Here is a 19,039-nt window from a genome sequence, read left to right on the forward strand (position 1 = left end):
CAAAATCTTCCCAAGCTCCGTGTATAAAGTCTGCTCCTTGTTTTGCCCACACGCCGAACGTAAGGAAGTTCCAAGGTTTGATGGTTTAAGAGGGACATGGTTCAAGAGGGACTGTTGGGGTAAAGGCATTATGCCCACCCTTATAGTGTGTACAAGCCCATAAGTTATAGTACATAGTACACTTAGTACTTTTAATGTACTAAGTGCACTATGTGTACTAGTGCAATATACATGTGTGATAGGGGAGTCACACACTCATCTTGGTGAGTTGACTTATCCCCACAACTTGATGGGGAGAAACCTGAATTAGGGTTTAGAGTTCATTCATGGGAGACATACACAGAGAAGCAAGGGAGAGAGAGAGAGAGAGTTGTGGGGATAAGTCAACTCATGAAAAGCATGAGTGTGTGACTCCCCTATCACACATGTATATTGCACTAGTACACATAGTGCACTTAGTACATTAAAAGTACTAAGTGTACTATGTACTATAACTTATGGGCTTGTACACACTATAAGGGTGGGCATAACGCCTTTACCCCAACAACCTCCCACTTAAAGGCAAAGTGCCCTTAAGTAAAGGTAAAGAAAAAATCAGCATGTACATGATAATATACAAGGCCATATCAAGGCTGCAAATGGCCTCATCCAATGCCCATCAAGTGTCTGCAATGAGCAAACCGCTCCGGAGGCAAACTCTTCGTCAACAGATCAGCCGGGTTGTAATCCGTATGAATCTTAACAAGCTGAATTTGCTTGTTCTCTATCACCTCTCTGATGAAGTGATACTTCACATCCACATGCTTCGTCTTTGCATGAAAAACAGGGTTCTTTGCCAACTGAATGGCACTCTGACTGTCACAATGCAACAATGGAATATCCCCTGTATAACCCAAATCAACCACTAACCGAGATAGCCATAATGCCTCCTTGCAAGCCTCTGTGGCTGCAATATACTCGGCCTCTGTAGTAGATAAGGCAATGCACTTCTGCATCCTGGATATCCATGACACAGCACCTCCTGTGAATGTAAATACATAACCAGTAGTAGACTTCCGGTTATCTGGATGACCGGCATAATCCGAATCCGTGTAACCATGCACTAATGCATCCTGTTTGCCAAAGCAAATGCACAAATCCTGTGTGCCCTTCAGGTATCTCATGACACCTTTCACTGCTTCCCAATGCTTCTTGCCAGGGTTGGCCATGTATCTAGAAACCACTCCCACTGCAAATGCAATGTCCGGCCTAGTAGCAACCATGGCATACATGAGACTGCCACAAGCTGAAGCATACGGAATTTTGGCCATATCAGCCCTGTCACTATCCGACTGTGGGCTGTCCATAGCACTGAGTTTCACATATGGAGGCAAAGGAGTACTGGCTTTCTTCCCCCCGTCCATATTGAACCTCTGCAAGACCTTGCCAATGTATTCCTTCTGAGACAAATACAACACATGCTGATTTCTGTCCCGAAGTATCCGCATACCCAAGATGTGATTTGCATCACCCAAATCCTTCATATCAAAGGTTTGATGCAGCCTCTGCTTCAAGGCATCCATCTCTTTACGAGATTTCCCGGCAATCAACATATCATCAACATACAAAATGAGAATCAATAGACTGCCATCCAAAGCTTTCTTGGTGTACAAGCAGTGATCTATGTCACTTCTCCTGAATTTCTGAGATTTCATGAATGTATCAAATTTATGATACCATTCTCTTGGTGCCTGTTTGAGCCCATAAAGACTCTTTTTCAGCTTGCATACAAGCTTCTCCTTTCCACTCACTGCATAACCCTCTGGCTGCTGCATATATATCTCCTCATGGAGATCACCGTGAAGAAAAGCAGTCTTCACATCCATCTGAATCAAGTCCAGATCATCATGTGCAACCAAAGCTAACACAGCTCTAAGTGTGGTCATTTTGACCACTGGAGAGAAGATCTCATCAAAGTCCACACCATATTCCTGCTTGAAGCCCTTAGCCACTTACCTGGCTTTGTATCTTGGCTTAGCATCTGATGCAACTTTGAGCCTGTATACCCACTTGCATGGCAAAACCTTCCTGCCTGCAGGCAAAGGCACCAACTTCCATGTTCCATTTTTATGCAGAGAATCCATCTCTGACTTCATGGCACGCTCCCATAGAGCCTTGTCTGCCCTCTGTAAAGCCTCTTTGTAACACGAGGGCTCCCCACAGTCAGTAAGCATCAAGTAGTCAACCCCTGGAACAAACCTGTCAGGGGCTCTGGAGGGTCTTGTAGACCTCCGTACCCAATGACCATCATTTGCAGGTTGCTGTCCAGCCTGCATATCACCCATTGGTGGCTCCTGTTCCATGCCATAAGGCTGAAAAATCATGCCCGGTATCTCCTCTAACTGTGGTATATCCATAGGGATATCTTCTGCCATCTCTGGCTGTCCATTTGGACCATATTCAGCACCATTTAAGGGCTGGTTTTCCTGCTGTAATGGCTGATTTACAGCCCTTTGTTGTTGTCCATGATGTCCATCATCATCAAAGATGACTCTGCCAGGCTCCTGTTGCCTTGCAGGCTCCTTATACATGCATGTTTCATCAAAAATGACATCATTGCTGCGTATGATCTTTCTATTTATGGGATCCCAAAGTCTATACCCCATTTCACCTCTGTCACCATATCCTAGGAATATGCATTTGTGAGACTTAGGATCAAGTTTGGTGCGCATTTCCCTGCGTATGTGCACGTACGCAACGCAACCAAACACTCTCAAGTGCTTGTATGACGGAGGCTTCCCTGTCCATACTTCTTCTGGCACTTTCCCACCAAGCCTCGTGTTAGGTGACCTGTTTATAAGGTGAACGACTGTCATAACAGCTTCAGCCCAAAAACCATGAGGTAATGCAGCATGTGACAACATAGAACGGACCTTCTCCTGTATGGTCCTGTTCATCCTCTCTGCTGTCCCGTTTTGTGGAGGATCATAAGGAGTAGAGAGCTCCCTCTTGATGCCTTTAGCATCACAAAAGTCCTGAAACTGTTTGGACGTATACTCTCCACCATTGTCGGAACGCAAAGCCTTCAGTGTTTTGCCAGTTTGATTCTCAACAAGAGCAACAAACTTCTGAAACACTGAGAATGTATCACTCTTCAAACGAAGAGGATAAACCCACACCTTGCGTGTGGCATCATCTATAAAAGACACAAAGTATTTTGCCCCTCCCAAAGAAAGCTGAGGCATCTCACATACATCTGTATGCACAAGCTCTAACTGAGCATCTTTCTGTCCAAGAGCTTTCTTGTGGGGGCACTGTAGTTGCCTACCATATATACAATGCTCACAAAATTGAAAACTTGAAAACTTTAGAGAAGGCAAGTAACCCAAACGAGACAATTGCTCCATTCCTTTGACACTCATGTGTCCCAACCGGCTATGCCACATAGAGATTTCCGGCAGCTCGGTTGCATTTACATTAGCATGGTGACAAACACCTGCATGCATAAAGTAAAGAGTGTCCACCTTAGAGCCTCTGGCAACAACCAGACAGCCCACAGGTGAGAGCTCTTCATTGTTTCACATCAAGAAGCTTGAAGGCTCACATAACTATGATATTTGGCAAACCCAGTGCTATAATGTGTTGCTCCAGAAGAAGCAGCACAAGCCTATCAAAGAAAGGGGTGTAAAGCCCGCTTCGCTTACTGCTGAAGAGTGGGAAGATATGGATGAGCTGGCAAGATCTACTATCATGTTGTCTGTGTCAGACTCTTTTCTTTTCAGCATTCGTGAAGAGAAGACAGCTTGGGGAATGTGGCAAAGATTGCAGGACTTGTATGCCCAGCAAAGTGCCTCAAGCAAAGTGTATTGGTTGAAGAAACTCATAGGTCTTCAGATGAAGGAAGGGGCGTCTATGGCAGCCCATCTAAATGAGTTTAATGGTATTGTCAGCCAAGTTATAAATCAAAAGTTGGCAATGGACGATGAGTTCAAAGCCACTTTTCTCTTATGCACTTTGCCAGAGAGTTGGGACACATTCAGGACAGCCACTAGCAATTCGAATGCTATGCTGTCATATGCAGATGTTGAGGGTGCTCTTCTTCAAGAAGAGATGAACAGGAAAAACAACTCTCGGTTGGGACACATGAGTGTCAAAGGAATGGAGCAATTGTCTCGTTTGGGTTACTTGCCTTCTCTAAAGTTTTCAAGTTTTCAGTTTTGTGAGCATTGTATATATGGCAGGCAACTGCAGCGCCCCCACAAGAAAGCTCTTGGACAGAAAGATGCTCAGTTAGAGCTTGTGCATACAGATGTATGTGAGATGCCTCAGCTTTCTTTGGGAGGGGCAAAATATTTTGTGTCATTTATTGATGATGCCACACGCAAGGTGTGGGTTTATCCTCTTCGTTTGAAGAGTGATACATTCTCAGTGTTTCAGAAGTTTGTTGCTCATGTTGAGAATCAAACTGGCAAAACACTGAAGGCTTTGCGTTCCGACAATGGTGGAGAGTATATGTCCAAACAGTTTCATGACTTTTGTGATGCTAAAGGCATCAAGAGGGAGCTCTCTACTCCTTATGATCCTCCACAAAACGGGACAGCAGAGAGGATGAACAGGACCATTCAGGAGAAGGTCCGTTCTATGTTGTCACATGCTGCATCACCTCATGGTTTTTGGGCTGAAGCTGTTATGACAGTCGTTCATCTTATAAACAGGTCACCTAACACGAGGCCTGGTGGAAAAGTGCCAGAGGAAGTATGGACAGGGAAGCCTCCGTCATACAAGCACTTGAGAGTGTTTGGTTGCGTTGCGTACGTGCACATACGCAGGGAAATGCGCACCAAACTTGATCCTAAGTCTCACAAATACATATTCCTAGGATATGGTGACAGAGGTGAAATGGGGTATAGACTTTGGGATCCCGTGAATAAAAAGATTATACGGAGCAATGATGTCATTTTTGATGAAACACGCATGTATAAGGAGCCTGCAAGGCAACAGGAGCCTGGCAAAGTCATCTTTGATGATGATGGACATCATGGACAACAACCAAGGGCTGTAAATCAGCCATTAAAAGTAGCAAAACCAGCCCTTAAATGGTGCTGAAAATGGTCCAAATGGACAGCCAGAGATGGCAGAAGATATCCCTATGGATATGCCACAGTTAGAGGAGATACCGGGCATGATTTTTCAGCCTTATGGCATGGAACAGGAGCCACCAATGGGTGATATGCAGGCTGGACAGCAACCTGCAAATGATGGTCATTGGGTACGGAGGTTCACAAGACCCTACAAAGCCCCTAACAGGTTTGTTCCAGGGGTTGACTACTTGATGCTCACTGACTGTGGGGAACCCTCATGTTACAAGGAGGCTTTACAGAGGGCAGACAAGGCTCTTTGGGAGCGTGCCATGAAGTCAGAGATGGATTCTCTGCACAAAAATGGAACATGGAAGTTGGTGCATTTGCCTGCAGGCAAGAAGGTTTTGCCATGCAAGTGGGTTTACAGGCTCAAAGTTGCACCAGATGCAAAGCCAAGATACAAAGCCAGGTTAGTGGCTAAGGGCTTCAAGCAGGAATATGGTGTGGACTTTGATGAGATCTTCTCTCCAGTGGTCAAAATGACCACACTTAGAGCTGTGTTAGCTTTGGTTGCGCATGATGATCTGGACTTGATTCAGATGCATGTGAAGACTGCTTTTCTTCATGGTGATCTCCATGAGGAGATATATATGCAACAGCTGCACTAAGTGGAAAGGAGAAGCTTGTATGCAAGCTGAAAAAGAGTCTTTATGGGCTCAAACAGGCACCAAGAGAATGGTATCATAAATTTGATACATTCATGAAATCCCAGAAATTCAGGAGAAGTGACATAGATCACTGCTTGTACACCAAGAAAGCTTTGGATGGCAGTCTATTGATCCTCATCTTATATGTTGATGATATGTTGATTGCCGGGAAATCTCATAAGGAGATGGATGCCTTGAAGCAGAGGCTGCATCAAACCTTTGATATGAAGGATTTGGGTGATGCAAATCACATTTTGGGTATGCGGATACTTCGGGACAGAAATCAGCATGTGTTGTATTTGTCTCAGAAGGAATACATTGGCAAAGTTTTGCAGAGGTTCAATATGGACGGGGGGAAGAAGACTAGTACTCCTTTGCCTCCATATGTGAAACTCAGTGCTATGGACAGCCCACAGTCAGATAGTGGCAGGGCTGATATGGCCAAGATTCCGTATGCTTCAGCTTGTGGCAGTCTCATGTATGCCATGGTTGCTACTAGGCCGGACATTGCATTTGCAGTGGGAGTGGTTTCTAGATACATGGCCAACCCTGGCAAGAAGCATTGGGAAGCAGTGAAAGGTGTCATGAGATACCTGAAGGGCACACAGGATATGTGCATTTGCTTTGGCAAACAGGATGCATTAGGTCATCCAGATAACCGGAAGTCTACTACCGGTTATGTATTTACATTCACAGGAGGTGCTGTGTCATGGATATCCAGGATGCAGAAGTGCACTACCTTATCTACTACAGAGGCCGAGTATATTGCAGCCACAGAGGCTTGCAAGGAGGCATTATGGCTATCTCGGTTAGTGGTTGATTTGGGCTATACAGGGGATATTCCATTGTTGCATTGTGACAGTCAGAGTGCCATCGAGTTGGCAAAGAACCCTGTCTTTCATGCAAAGACGAAGCATGTGGATGTGAAGTATCACTTCATCAGAGAGGTGATAGAGAACAAGCAAATTCAGCTTGTTAAGATTCATACGGATGACAACCCGGCTGATCTGTTGACAAAGAGTTTGCCTCCGGAGCGGTTTGCTCATTGCAGACACTTGATGGGCATTGGATGAGGCCAGTTTTAGCCTTGATTTGGCCTTGTATATTATCATGTACATGCTGATTTTTCTTTTCCTTTACTTAAGGGCACTTTGCCTTTAAGTGGGAGGTTGTTGGGGTAAAGGCATTATGCCCACCCTTATAGTGTGTACAAGCCCATAAGTTATAGTACATAGTACACTTAGTACTTTTAATGTACTAAGTGCACTATGTGTACTAGTGCAATATACATGTGTGATAGGGGAGTCACACACTCATCTTGGTGAGTTGACTTATCCCCACAACTCTCTCTCTCTCTCTCTCTCTCTCCCTTGCTTCTCTGTGTATGTCTCCCACACATGAACTCTAACCCTAATGAACTCTCCCATTCAAGGGACAATGTGCTCTATTCAATAGGTGGCCACCCAAGCTTTTTATTAAAAAAAACTTATAATGCCTTTTCCCCTTCGAACTGGGCGCCACTTTCTAGAAACTCCCAAAAGCGGCCAACTATCTGTTTGCAGTCATCTCCTGCCTGTACACTACACCAGGGCCTCTGTTGTGGCTGTGCCCGCCCGTGTTTAGTGTTTCTCCATTTTTCCTCAATCTCCATGTATTTTCCCATTTTTCCCTAAGGTGTGGAGGTTTGTCGGTTGTCCTCAAAAGCTGGCCGACTGCTGTTCTGGTACCCGACCTGGTCCAAAATGGCCCCTTGCCCCCCACACTTCCCACATGTAATTCCGGGATTTTCTTTAGTGTATATAGCAGAGTTACACAGTTTCTCTCTCTCTCTTTCATCTGCGTTTTGCTCTCTACAGCAGTTGTCTTCATTTCCGTTGTGCATTCTGACATGGTATCAAAGCCCCAGGTGGCTTCAAGCTTGGAGACAGTGGGACGTCGAGGGTTTGCTGATTTGAGGTGCTGATTGGAGATTGTTTGGGCTGTACGGGACTTGGAAATCAGGTAGAAAGTGGCCATCACCGTTGGACAGCCGCCTTGCATATTATTTGCAGCCTCTTCTTCTTCTTTTTTTCCACCCACCCTCCCTTCACAAGACCTTGTGAACCCTTGAGATGGCAGACTTGCTTGAGATGGTTGAGAAGCACGTGAAGATCCCAACACTCCCCATGTTCCCGGTGGATCGACAATTGGACGAGAACAACTACGGCATATGGAAGGTAATGATGGAGTCCGTTTTGGACTCTTATGACTTGGCTAATTTTATTGTTGTTGGTGTTCCACGGCCGGAGTTGGAAGACGGGGAGTTACCCTCTATACAGAAGGAAGGGGAGGCTCAAGAACAGTTATGTGATCGTGACAATGCCCTCGTCCGTTCTTTCATCTTCCTGAATTGCGCACCACAGGTGATCGATCACATAAAGCATATGACGCTGGCCAAAGGTATTTGGTAGCATTTGGCTTCTCTGTATAACAGGGTTATCACCCATGAAGAGGATCTCCTTGGAAGTTCAGATACCAGATACGGGTGATAAATCCTGCAAAGTCGTCGACGATGCGGGCGCACATCAACAAGTTGCAAGCTCTTCAACAAGAGGTTCTCCAGTTAGGGAAAGAGATATCATCAGAGAATATGGCCATCACGTTGTTGTCCCATTTGCCCTCTTAGTACTGAGCATTTTACTCCTCGTTGATCACCAGTGGCAAGCTCAACACTATCACGTGGGAGAAGCTTGTGCCAATGGTCTTGGACCAGGAAGAGCGATTTACGAACCCTCCACAGGGCAGAGGTTCTGAGGCCTTGACTGGCCAGCGATCGAAAGGCCGTAACAACAACAACAAGGGCAAAGGGAAGTCTTCTGAGAAGAAGCCCAATTCAAACTGTGAAAAACTAAAGGCCAAGCGGACTTGTAACGATTGTTACGAGAAAGGCCACTATTGGTGTCACCAACCTGGACATTTCCAGGTATGAAAGGGGTCTGGTGGACTCCAAGATGTCTAAATATTTGGAAAGTACAAGCTTTGGGAATGGGAGATTATCCTGGAATACAAAAGGACCACACTCCTAAAATTTAGGAGCATTGCTATTTTTGGCTCAACTCCGATGGAGATTCTGTTCGCGTCATTACATCTAGAATTGAGCAGATACCAGGATTTGGCAAAGTGCCTATGACAAAATGTCTACTAGTTGGGATATTTTTAGAGGTAAAGATTATGGGAGAACCCATCTCTTAGATTGGGACATGTGGCAAGAAAGTGAATCAAAATGAGACAAGTGGCCTCACACTTGTCAGAAAGTGGATCAAAGTGAGACAAGTGGCCTCACACTTGTCACTCCAGCTATTGTGTGGCTCTCCACTTGTCATCATAGCCTTCTCTTTCCATTTTCACTCATGGGAGCCCCAAATCTATAAATTGGAGCCCTCTTTCTTCATTAATGGAGGCTCTCTTGCTGCACACTAGCCTCTACCACCGTTACAGGCTGCCCTAATGATGGCTACTCTCTTTCTCTCTCTCTTGAAGGCTGCCCATGAAGAATACCGGCTGTTGGAGACTGTTTTGGAGGCTTCCATCACAAAGAAATACTAAAGGCAAGGGCATTTAATCATTTATTATGATTTCTAGCTATTGTACTTGTTGTACCAGCCCTTGTACCTACTGTACCAACCACTGTACAGGCTGTACCAATCCTTGTACTTGCTGTATCTGTTGTACCAACCATTGTACCGGCTGTACCAGCCACTGTACCTGCTGTACCAACCATTGTACCGACTGTACCAACCACTGTACTTGTTGTACCGGCTGAATGGAGAGTTGTACTTGCTGTACAAGCTCTATTGCATGAAGACCCGTTGTTTTTGGGGAAGAATCAGTACCCACACGGAGGTATATGGATTATATTGTTGGCTCGGCATTTCTACAGCCTATTTTCCGGCTTGGTAGCCTCGTGTTGGGCTGTGTTATGGCATTTGTATATGGATAATCCGGCATCTCCCATGGGGAGAGTAAGGCCCGCAAAGCTTGTACATGATATTATTCTCCTTGGGTAATAAAATACTCCAAGGGGGGGTCGGCCCATTCCGGCCTCTATGCGAGGTTCTTCTGCTGTGTGGTGATGCTCTGTCTTTCGTATTTGAAGTGTTGGTCTATTCAATTGTTCCGGGTCTCCTATCATGCCGTACAGGGGGCAGCAGGAAGAAGCGTACCACCTACAGCTCTACACTCTCTTCTCTTTTGCTGGCCGTACGCAGCAAAAGGGGTTGCAAGTGACTGTTTATTCCCTTCACTCCCTCTACACTGATCGTACAAAAATTCAGCCGCCAACAGGACCTATCCGTACAGTCGTACAGGGACAGTACAGGCCGCACATGTGAAGCGTAACCGACCAGCCTTGAGGGCAGATTTGGACCAGATTTTGAGGACAGTTTTGAGGGCTGTTTTTGAACTATCTTTGCACAGATCTTGGGAGATCTTTGTGGATCGTGGACTTATCGAAGGATGACCAATTTAGACTTACTCCACTTCTTGGGATTGGAGATCTGGCAAACCCAGAGGGGGTTCTTTGTCTCTCAGCAGCGGTATGTTCATGAGTTGCTTGAGGCCTTTGGGATGAAGAACTACAAGCCCGGCTACAGTGGCACCTTGTCATAATCATCTCCTCCGGCCGGTGTTTTGGGAGGCAGCTCACCGGGAGATGGGAGCCCGGTGGAGGGATGCTGCAGTGCCCATTGGGGGTGTTCGTGGAGCTCGATGGTGATGCGTCTCCTACGTGCGTTAGTCTTCCATTGTGCATTCTAACAGAAGTCTCATTGGGACACAGGATTGCGGATCTTGCGGTATCTGCAAGGTACGAAGGATCTTGAACTCTTTTACGACACTGGAGGTGAAACGAAGGACCGAGTTCGACTCCAAGGTTGGAATGACTCAGATTGGGAAGGAGATCCAAACACGAGGAGATCTACCTTAGGCTATAGTTTTACCCTCGGCTCGGGAGCTGTTTCATGGAGCAGCAAGAGGCAGCCGACTATTGCCTTGTCGTCTACAGAGGCAAAGAATACCGGGCTGCTTGTGGTGCTACTTTGCGAGTTTGTGTGGCTACGGAGGTTGCTTAGCCCACGGTCATCCAATGCAATAACCAGAGCTGTATCACTATTGCTCGGAACCCGGTCTTCCATGCCCGGACCAAGCACATAGAGATACAATCTCACTTTGTTCGTGAGAAGATCTTGGCTAGTGACATCTTGCTTCTTTTTTGTTCGACGAAGGACAATGCGGCGGACCTCTTCGCGAAGTTCTACCTCAGGCTATGCTCCGGCGGCACTCCAGCTCACTGGGGTTGGTTCCACATCCGAGAGCTACGAGAGGGTATTATCTGTACACTACACCAGGGCCTCTGTTGTGGGTGTGCCCGCCCGTTTTTAGTGTTTCCCCATTTTTCCTCACTCTCCATGTATTTTCCCATTTTCCCCTGAGGTGTGGAGGGCTGTCGGCTGTCCTCATAAGCTGGCCGACTGCTGTTCTGGTACCTGACCTAGTCAGGTGTCTTGGCCGACTGCAGGCACCTAGCTGACTCGCTCATTTGCTGGTTGTGGGCAGTCCACGGCTGGTCGTGCTGCTGTCAGCCTGTTTTAGGCTGACCAACCAGCAGCCTTGGGCCATATAAAATGGCCCCTTGCCCCCCCACACTTCCCACTTGTGATTCCAGGATTTTCTTTAGTGTATATAGCAAAGTTACACAACATCTTTCTCTCTTTCATCTGCGTTTCTCTCTCTACAGCAGTTGTCTTCATTTTCATTGTGCATTCTGACACTATCAATAAAGAAGGATTCGCTTAAAAAAAGGGTGTGCTTTCTGTTTTTTCTTTTTTAGCAAAAACCTCAAAAATAACTAGTTGCCGTTTTTGGCTTACTTTCTGTCAGCGCTCAGAGCTTTCTAGCGGCTTGCTCTACCAGCACACACCAAATCTGCTGGTCACCTCTACCTCTACCTTGATCCACATGCTGACTCCTGATGTGACTCTTTGTCTGCTGCACTGACCAGCCCTCTATGCCATAGGCCTGGCCGATTCTCTTGTGCAACTAGCACTGCTACTGCTGCTGCACAACTTAGCCATGCTATGCTTCTGCACCCACAGTCAGGTTGTCTAGCTGCACCCCACTGCACATGTGGCGCTGCACCTACTGGCCAACCAAGTGGCTGCACAACCAACCCCCATGCCGTCTTATGCGCCTAGAGCCCTATTGCCTGGTGCACACAGGCTGTTTACAGCCCTCAACTGCATATCCACTACCCACATGTATCTCTCAACATGCCAAGGGTATGATAGCATCTGGCCAAGATCAAAGGAGTGTAGGCAAGCTCACCACCCATCTGTAGGATCAGTACTTCAATCCACCCCTGAGCCAGGGGCTAAGGTTCCACTCCACAAATACATGCCAGTCTACACTGGCGCCCATACCACCAGTGCCTGCCCACAAGGGCCCTCGGCAAGACTACATGTGATCTGCCATGTCCACGGCAGGAGTAGTTACTCTAGTCTAGACACAGACCCATCGGAAGTGCACCGCACAACTGACTCACAAATAATAACCCAAGGCATCACTTACATAGCGATAATTGCTACTATAAATAGCTAACCTAGCCAATAGCCTAGTTTATTAATTCTAAACCTTGGCCCGCTGTATCTGCCTGCTATCTCCTAAATCCCCCTTTTTGTCATCCAGGTCAATCAGCACTAACAACCACAAACAAACTTAATCTGTATAGATGTTCTTATTGCTCTTAATCCTACTTTATTAGCTAGCCAAGGGATTGTAATTAAAATTAATACCAAAGCATTTAAGTTGCAGTTTATTCTGGAGACTTACATTCTGATTGCTAACCCACAGCGACAAAGTAGGATTCTATTCAAAACACTCACCGTTTTCACCTTGCCGGGAGTATCTTTCTGCTTCTTTGTTTTTGCAGGACCTGTTTCATGCATCTCCACAACCGCATCAACGACTACACCTTCACCTTCTTCGGATACTTTGCCCTCTTTCAAAGCACTCTTTGAATTGCCATCCTTTCCATTTGAAAGTGCTTTTTCAAGAGTTATATCCTTTGACTTCCGTTTTTTTCCACTCAGTTCTTCACCACCCAAAACATGGCCTTCTGTACCGTCAGACACACTCATGTTATCCTTCTTGATCCCTTTCACCTCTGCGTTATAAGATTCCTGTAAGTTACTCTTGGCATCATCAATATCCTTCAAAGACAGTTCTTTCCTGTGCTTTTTTTTCTTTGCACTGGTTTTGCATTCAATCAGCTCTTTTTTCTCATTTGTAACAGTTGATTCAACCAGCTGCATCGTGGCATCAGCACTTTCTGACTGCATCTTGATCTGCACTTTTGATGTGGATTCTACCACAATCTCATCCCTTGTCTCCTTTCCACCAGCATTGACAAGACCACCCACTTCTTTTGATTTTTTCCTTTTTTTTTTACTCAAACCATCTTCCTGTAACAAAACATGAGTGGTATCCACAGGCCTTGTTTCTTCCGACACTAGAATGTCATTGGCTGACAATTCCTCTCCTCCTCGCTTTTTCTTGTCTTTTTTACTTTTCGTGCTTGAAGCCTTTTCAGAACCTGCAACTTCTGTTCGAGTTGCCATGCCTGCTTCAGCATGCTCATGGTTTGCCCCCGCATTTTTCTGTAAAGCACAATCATTGAGTGCATGCTGATTATCCTTAGTTATCTCTTGCATCCCATTAGTTTTTGAAAGGCTTTCCTTGCTTTCTGACTCAAGACCTTCAATGGTCTCCTTGTTCTCATCAGATTTTTCCTTCCTTCTCTTCTTTTTTGACTCCTGTTTCTCATTTGAAGTCTTCCTGGCCTCTGCCTTATCAACTCCAGTTTGACCCACCTCAAGGACAGGTGTTATATTAGGAACAGGATTTTTTCTCTTCCCTTCCTTCTTCTGCTCCGATGTTAGCTCAGCTTGTGCCTTTGTCTTCTCCTCTCCATCATCTATCAAATCCTGTACAATACAAGGAGATTGAAGTTAGAAATTCGATTGCAAAATATCATGAGTACAACAGTGTTTACATGCATCTTTCTGCATGGTGGCAAAAGGGCTTATATTCTACAGACCAGCCACGCACACAGTTTTGAAGTTAACCAAGACAAGAGAATCACAGTGACCACCAACAGATCAAACATCATTAGAGCAGCTTGACAAGCGACAGCAGGTACATTACAGAAAAATGTACTACCAACAATGAATCTTTTTTTCACCGGAAACAAGATCTTTTATTAGTTAACAAAATACAGCCTTAAAAGGCTAAATACAAACTCGCCTCCAAGTACATAGCGGGGATCAAAGAACAAAAAAAGGGTAAGGATGCACTTCTCCTTCAGCTGGCCACCAATGAATCTTTATGAACAGTCAAAATGTTTTCCATAAATGTCATCAAATGCACATACGCCCACTAGAGTGCTAAATCACTTCCTTAGGGCCCAAAATTAAAATACTACTGCATGCAAGACCAGCCGTCATCAAATCCAGACAGCATTACGAACCCTAATGTTCAGCAGAAATGCACAGAAAACAGTACGAACACACAGCATGGAGGTTGGAATACTAGAATGAAGTGTGCAACCACAAGTACCTTAAGTACAAACCCAAAATGTGAAAGTATAGGTGGCCAGACACACCAAGTGTCCAAGGTAAGAAAACCTCTATAATGTGTAGAGGGAAAAAGTGCCCCTGGTAAGCCCCCCTTCACACAGTCACTACCACATATGTATAATCCTACAATGGCCCAAGGTAAAAAGATTATGGATTTGGTTTTTTACGTAATTTCTCAAAAATTGCAGCAATGAGATAGCAACTTATGGCCCCTTCATGCCATAGTGACAATAGCCACATCCATTTTGTGATCTTACATGTCTTATTGGCTCCCTATGCTCATCTAGAAGAAGTCTTAAATTCACAAATTTGATTATCTGGTAAGAGTTTTTGTGAGAAAGTAAAGTAAGACTAATCAGATAACTTTTCCTTTGATTGGATGGGAACAGGTCACCTTGCCTACCAAACTGGGTGATCTAGGCTTGCTAGACTTCAAGAATCACATGGTGGCTAGGTAAGTCAGCTTGTTCATGAATTTTTTTAAGTCAGATGCTGGTAGAGGATGCTATTTCTTAGTTCAAGGGGCATTGGTGTGGCATCCCTTAGCAGGACAAGACTGTATAACATTCCCTTAAAATGAAGGGTTGCCCTTTTGCTCCAGACCTCTTGATTAATTGGAAGAGGGCATTCAGTGGCAAAGCAGGTCAGGCGATAGAGGAAACACTTGGCAAGGGGAGCCAATTTTTTGGTTCAGGGTATTTGATACCTCCTTGGCTCAGGACATTGGCAAAGCAACTGTCTCTATGCACAAAAAAAGGTTGTATCAACTCAAGCCAGTGTTTAATGATCAAGGTGCCTCGCTAACCTGGAGGGATATCAAATCTTTCTAAGCACTTTCAACCCTTTTGGAACCTTATCAGTTTCAAGCTGAGAAGCATGGACTTTCCTCCTAGATTAGAAATGGCAACAAAAGAGATTGGAGATCACAGTATAAAGTCCCTCTTCAAAGGGGGTCCGCTAAACCTCTTTATGCTTCAATGTGTGACTTCAGGCATCTCTATCAAAGCTGCAATAGACATTGGGCTTTAGGTAACCTGAGAAGTGATGGAAAAGAATATTATCAAGCTGTGGAGACTACCCCTTCCCCAGAAAATCTTTTTATGGAGGATAGCCACTGCTGCCTCCTCACCCATTCAAAGCAAGCTGAATTTGAGGGGCATGGGATCCTTTCTCTGCCACAGTACATTTCCCAAACATCACAAAAACCAAAGTACAATCTTAACTCCATGAGACATGAGAGTCTACTTGCAAAGCTCCAAATCATCAACCCCCAACATGCATAGGATCGGCTATGTCCTATGGCATGCCCACTCACAACATCCGTGCCCAAGTGGTAGTGTGTAAATTATGCTGCTTTGGTTTAGCTCTCCCTTTACATGGCCTGTCCTCCAGGATCTTGCTTACTAGGGTCATGGCATTATCCACCATTCAAATAGAAAACAAGGTCCATATTAAACTTGAATAACCTATACATTTAAAAAAAAACGAATAAGCATCCCTTGTCCATGTTCAAAGAAGAACAAAATTTGCGGCTGTGCATGGCAAGCATTACGTCTTATAATCCTACTAGAAATAGCCAAGTTCCTTAGACTATTAAAATGATGGGTACTAGATTGTTAATGGGTAAAATGTTAAAATATTCTAGTTGTGAAAGCAAATGTGCCACTAACATTAAGCTTTATACAAGAAAGTACCTCATTGTTTTCTTTCTTTTTTAACATGTCCTCTGGCTTGACCCTTTTTGATTTCTTTGTTTTTGAAGCTCCGCTGTCAACATGTTCATAGGAAGTAAAATTAGTTGAAAACCTAAAAATGACAACAATTTCACTCACAAGGACTTGAATATCAAAAAAATACCTAAAATATAATACTGTAGGGTAAGTACATTGATGCTAAAAAATGGGGAGAGCCCCGACTTGCTATGCTTCTCTTCACAAACAATGCTATTAAAGCATGTTATTGACATCTTTGCCATCCCATTCCGTAGTAGAAGGGGGTGCACAATCTCTGATCAAAGTAAACGCATTATCACCTTCTATAGCACACTACTAGCATGCTGATAAGGTAAGGCGTGCCTCAAGTCCAATCACCACATTCTAAAAGCCTTTGGCAACAAGTACATGCCTCATCATGTATGACCACAAAGATAATTGGTTCTATCCAACTTATCCTCAACACCAAGCATTCCAAATACACCATGTCCAACCATTTTTATCTGCATATTAAATTTCCGACCCACACCAAATGTAACCTGATCAACACACTGCAAGTGTAGCGCCCACTTAATGCAACCAATATAGCTACCAAGTGATCCACAAAGGAATATTTGCAAATGTGTAGAAAATGGCAGTGTAGAGACAGAGAAAATTATCTGATAGAAAATGTATGGGCAAGGCCAACGAAGAAGTCGTAGAGCAGTGATGTAGGAGATTAATGTTGATGCAAAAGGTCGACACAGAGGAGAGGGCGCAGGAGCGAGAGCGCCAAAGTCCGGGCGCAAACAAAGGTGCAGCTGCAAACATCGCCAAAGGGGGCCGAAAAATGGGGATCCTCGGGTGAGGAACTATGGGCTGTGCTTAGTCGGGGCTGGCAAAGCACCACCGTAAACTGCCCAAATTCTTGGCCCCCAAGTAGAAAAGGAGCGGCAGAGGTGGTGCCATCAACAAGGTGGGGCAGAGGTGGAACGCTGGACACTAGAACCGTCGGGTCAAGGGCAGCGCAAGAAGCGGATGATCCAGCGGATAACATGACGGAAAAATCGCGGACACGGGTAGAAGGACAACAAAGTCACTAAAGGTCAAAGGGGGATGGTGTGCTATGATTAAAAGGGGTGGAGCTCACGCGTAGGAAGCTGGAACCTGGATAGCTCTGATACCAAATGTTGGGGTCGAGGTGGCAGCACAACACCAACAATGCACACAGATACACTCGTTGAGATACAGAGAAGCGTGAGAGGGAAGAGAGAACAATGAATAAAGCAACTGCTCCATGTGTTGCAAACTGTTGCCCTTGGGCTACCTTTTGTTGATTCGGAACTAAGATCAGTTGTCCAATGATGTCCATTGCTCAATGTTGAATTATGACACTTAACCTCATTCTATATAGAGATTGGACGGCAAGTTGTATGTTGGTAGGCCAGCCCTTTTCCCAAAATATCATAAACAATATCATTAAATATGTTCATATTGGGTCCAATATATGTCCCAACCATTGATGGGCACTCCAAGGTACCTACCGAGCTGCGAGAACTGCTCCAATCTCCCATATACAGCCTCTAAACTTACCCCTTTGGTTAACATGACACAGCCCGTCCAAGGCTGCCATCAGCTGTCAACTATCAGAAGTGCACCTCTAGCTCTCCTCAATGGCCTCAATGGAAGCCACTACACTGGTTTGCAAGTTTGTTGGTAGAAAGAGCCTTCCAGAACTCATCTTCTGCAGCTCATCCACACACATCTCAAGCACGCGACTTAGTGACAGCCTATAAAGTCATGTGACCTAGCTCAAACCCCTTTATCACACTTCTCTAAAGGTGAAGCCGGACTCGGCCATGATTAAGTCTCGCACCAATGAGCAAAGTCAATCAAACGTACCCATCTTTCGTCTTTCATTCAGTTTAAAGAGCATTGAGGCTGACTACACATTTACGGCTTCCCCTGGGAATGGAGAAATCCCAGCCACAATTTTCTCTTGGGCAATATTACCTGCCTGCACCCAAATTTTAGGCATGTGTAAGCAGCCTATGTATACATAAAGTTGTGCTGAAAATAAGGGCTCGTCTAAGCACGCATTCAATAGCTATACACCTCCAAACTCAATGGTACCAGCAGCTTATCAGACCTAACGAAACCAGCTTTATCATCCACAAAACTTGTCACCATCAGCTTATAAAAGAGACTTTAAATAGACTAAGAAACATACTCTCATTACATACTCTGAACATTTTATCGTTACATACTTGGCTTGTGCCGATATATAAAACCTGTAAAGGGTCTCCAAATCTACATCTTTAATCTCCCGGCCAGTCATCTGTTGGAAAAAGAGCTAAATCTCAATATCAGAGCTCTGCGCGCGCGCGCGCACACACACACAGAGTAAAAGCTCTGCATAGGAAAGCATAAAGGTACTTACGCCTCCATTCTCGTCAAGAAAAACAGCAAGCGTTTTTGCGAATCCATACTTCCGGAGATAGGATGCTACAATGAAAGCGAGCTCGGCAGCATGCTCAACGGCCATGGTGGATAGCTGGGAGAGCACCCTGCCGTGTGCACAATGCGAAGTGGGTTACCAGATTACTTACTGATCATAGTTTCGCCACTTAGGTTTACAAAATCAAAAATAGGACACCTAAACGCTGGTTTTCTGTTAATTTAAATACGGCAATGGTTTTCATCAAGAAATTCCGAGGTTTCAAAGGTTTTATCGTTAGGTTTTCATATTTAGCAGCAAATGAAAATGGAATCTTTATCCATAAAGGGATATTGATGTGGAGGAATGTTGGTGTGCCTTGTTAAAACTGGGGAGAGATAAAGCTCCTGGCTAGGATGGTCTATCCACATAGTTTTTTATAGCCTTTTGGCCTTCCTTGAAGGATTTTGTGGGT

The 19,039-nt window shown here is 44.9% G+C and overlaps 1 protein-coding gene across 1 annotated transcript in view; it reads right to left on the reverse strand.

Moving 5' to 3' along the window:
• Positions 1-18,808, reverse strand: part of LOC147636635 (uncharacterized) — a 38,448-nt gene extending 19,640 nt beyond the window's left edge. The window contains exons 1-4 of the mRNA XM_086800087.1: positions 18,568-18,808; positions 18,395-18,465; positions 16,131-16,203; positions 12,685-13,785 (exon numbers count right to left, since the gene is read on the reverse strand). Coding sequence (XP_086656213.1) covers positions 12,685-13,785; positions 16,131-16,203; positions 18,395-18,465; positions 18,568-18,672 — 1,350 coding nt within the window. The 5' untranslated portion in view covers positions 18,673-18,808. The remainder of the gene's footprint in view (positions 1-12,684; positions 13,786-16,130; positions 16,204-18,394; positions 18,466-18,567) is intronic.
• Between the last annotated feature and the right edge of the window lie 231 nt (positions 18,809-19,039).

Source organism: Cibotium barometz, chromosome 7 (assembly GCF_041138505.1).
Source record: "Cibotium barometz isolate CiBa-2024 chromosome 7, ASM4113850v1, whole genome shotgun sequence".
Classification (NCBI taxonomy): domain Eukaryota; kingdom Viridiplantae; phylum Streptophyta; class Polypodiopsida; order Cyatheales; family Cibotiaceae; genus Cibotium; species Cibotium barometz.